The sequence below is a fragment of the Rana temporaria genome, chromosome 1, assembly GCF_905171775.1.
Source record: "Rana temporaria chromosome 1, aRanTem1.1, whole genome shotgun sequence".
NCBI classification, from domain to species: domain Eukaryota; kingdom Metazoa; phylum Chordata; class Amphibia; order Anura; family Ranidae; genus Rana; species Rana temporaria.
Genome location: NC_053489.1, coordinates 209,513,107 through 209,515,559, shown reverse-complemented (window position 1 = coordinate 209,515,559; position 2,453 = coordinate 209,513,107). Strand labels below are relative to the sequence as shown.

At 48.1% G+C, this 2,453-nt stretch overlaps 1 protein-coding gene across 1 annotated transcript; it reads right to left on the bottom strand.

The window, feature by feature from the left end:
- Positions 1-389: 389 nt before the first annotated feature.
- LOC120936239 (elongation factor 1-delta-like) lies at positions 390-1,379 on the bottom strand. Its single transcript, XM_040348446.1, has one exon. The coding sequence runs from the start codon at positions 1,362-1,364 to the stop codon at positions 603-605; it is 762 nt and encodes a 253-aa protein (XP_040204380.1). The 5' UTR covers positions 1,365-1,379; the 3' UTR covers positions 390-602.
- Positions 1,380-2,453: the final 1,074 nt, after the last annotated feature.

Here is a 2,453-nt window from a genome sequence, read left to right as displayed (position 1 = left end):
AGAGCCGCCGATCGGCTCTCCTCTACTCGCGTCTGTCAGACGCGAGTGAGGAAGAGCCATCAACGGCTCTTCCTGTTTACATCGTGATCAGCCATGATTGGACATGGCTGATCACGTGGTAAAGAGCCTCCGTGAGAGACTCTTTACCGAGATCGGTGTTGCGGGGTGTCAGACTGACACCCTGCAACACCGATCGCTGCGATGCGCGCCCCCGGGGGCGCGCAGCGGCTCAGAATCCTGAGGACGTCATATGACGTCCAGTCAGGATTCTACAACCACTTTGCCGACGTCAATATGTCAAGTTTTTTTTTACCTTTATGCATTCTATGCATGGAGATAAAAAAACTTCTGTGTGCAGCAGCCCCCCTAATACTTACCTGAGCCCCATCTTTTTTTTTTTTTTTGAGGTTTCATTGCCGTTTATTGTTGATCAGTCCAGCCTTTAGGTTATGTTAGATTTTGTTGAATGCTGCAATGTCCACGCTCTGCACATAGTCTTCAAACTTGGTGATCTCCTCCTCCAGGAGATCGGTGCCCACTTTGTCATCTTCCACCACGCACTGTATCTGCAGCTTCTTGATGCCGTAGCCCACAGGAACCAGTTAGGAGGAGCCCCAGAGCAGACCGTCCATCTGAACCGTGCGAACGCATTCCTCCAACTTCGCCATGTCCGTCTCGTCATCCCATGGTTTCACGTCCAGCAGGATGGAGGACTTGGCGATGAGTCCAGGCTTCTTGGATTTCTTCTCTGCATACTGCTTTAGTCTCTCTTCTCTGATTCTCTCAGCTTCTGCATCTTCCTCATCATCGCTGCCGAACAAGTCAATATCATCGTCGTCGTCATCCTCTTCCTCTTTCTTGAGTTTACGAGGCGGGCTGGGAGGACAAGCTATGCCGGGTTTTGAGGCTTGAAATTCGCACAAAATCGGAAATTTTATTTCCACTTTTTCTGGGGTAGCATTTTTCTCCATCACACCGATCCGGCTTTCCAGCTTGGAGATGGCGAGCTGCAGATCCTTCACCACTTTATGTAAATGCTGGTTCTCGTGTTCTAGATTGGCGACCCGGTCCTGGAGGTCACCGCTGTCTCCATTGCTGTTGGGGGCTGCGGCTGTGCTTCCGGCGAGCGATTTCTGGATATTCTCTCTGACTCTGGCAATGTCCCTGAGGATTGTGCTTGCTCCGTCCTCCTGTGTCTGGATGTGAGCGTTGGTTCCGGCATTGCTCAGGTCTTCATAATACTGTCTCTCTGCGTCGTCATACTTGTATTTGTCAAACCAGATCTTCTCTGTGCTCAAGCAAGAAGCTGCCATTTTTCTCAGCCTGTCCTCCTGTGTACTCCTCTCATGTACACTGTCTTCCATGTACACTCTGGACTCCAAACTTCCCTGAAAAGAGGTGCCAACCACCCTGAAAACGAAAAACCCTAAAAACTGGTCAACTTTCTGTGTGAACAACAACCACGAATCACCATCTTGGTCCAGCAATGTGCACGACAGCAGCAGTTCTCCCGGGTCTCTTCCACCGCATTGGCTGAGACAACAGTAAGAGCCATTGGCTCCTGTTACTGTCAGTCACAGCCAGTGAGCCAATGAGGAGAGAGCAGGGCCAGGGCTGGGTGGTGCTCCATGTGTGAATGGACACAGTGAGCAGGGACTTGGGAGTGAGCTTGGGTGCCCCCATAGCAAGTTGCTTGCTATGGGGGCACTCATCAGGAGGGAGGGGCCAGGAGCACTGGTGGGGGATCGGGGCTGCTCTGTGCAAAACTACTGTACACAGCAGGTAAGTATGACATGTTTGTTGTTAAAGTAAATAAAGACTGGGTACACAAAGGCTGAAAATCATCTGAAAATTATTGGTCCTGCAGGAAATGGCCAACTTTCAGCTAGTGTGTACAGTATCCTGTCCTACAGAAGCCAGTCTCACATCTGGCTTCTGTTGACTGGACATTCTGGTAAACCAGCTTCCAATCAGCGCTCACAACCAATGTCTATGAGTGCTAATCAGTATGTTCTAGCGAGGGGGAGGGGGGATAGTAGTCCCCCTGTGAAAACACAAAGGCACAGCGGGGGAGATCGCTGCACTAACAATGCTTTTGTTAGTACGGCAATCTGAATTTTTTTCCTCCCTTAGCCCGCTGGGTTAAACAGAATTTTTTTTATAGTGTGTACCCCGCATAAAAATTTCTGTGTAGAGACCCTAAATTTGGCATGAAGGAAACTTACATTTTTAATTTCCCTAAAGATCGGGAGATTATATGTCTTTGGCAAAATGCATTGGAGTCAACAGAGAAGGCAAAACGGAAAAAAAAAAATGTGTTTTTGTAAAGGTTTAATGGTTCTTGTGCCAAAAAAAGAGCCCCTTGTTAGCCTCATCTTTTTTTTTTTTCATAGAAAAAAGACACAGACAGTAAAAAAAGTGATATTTAAAGCAACAGTACACAAAAAAAAAAC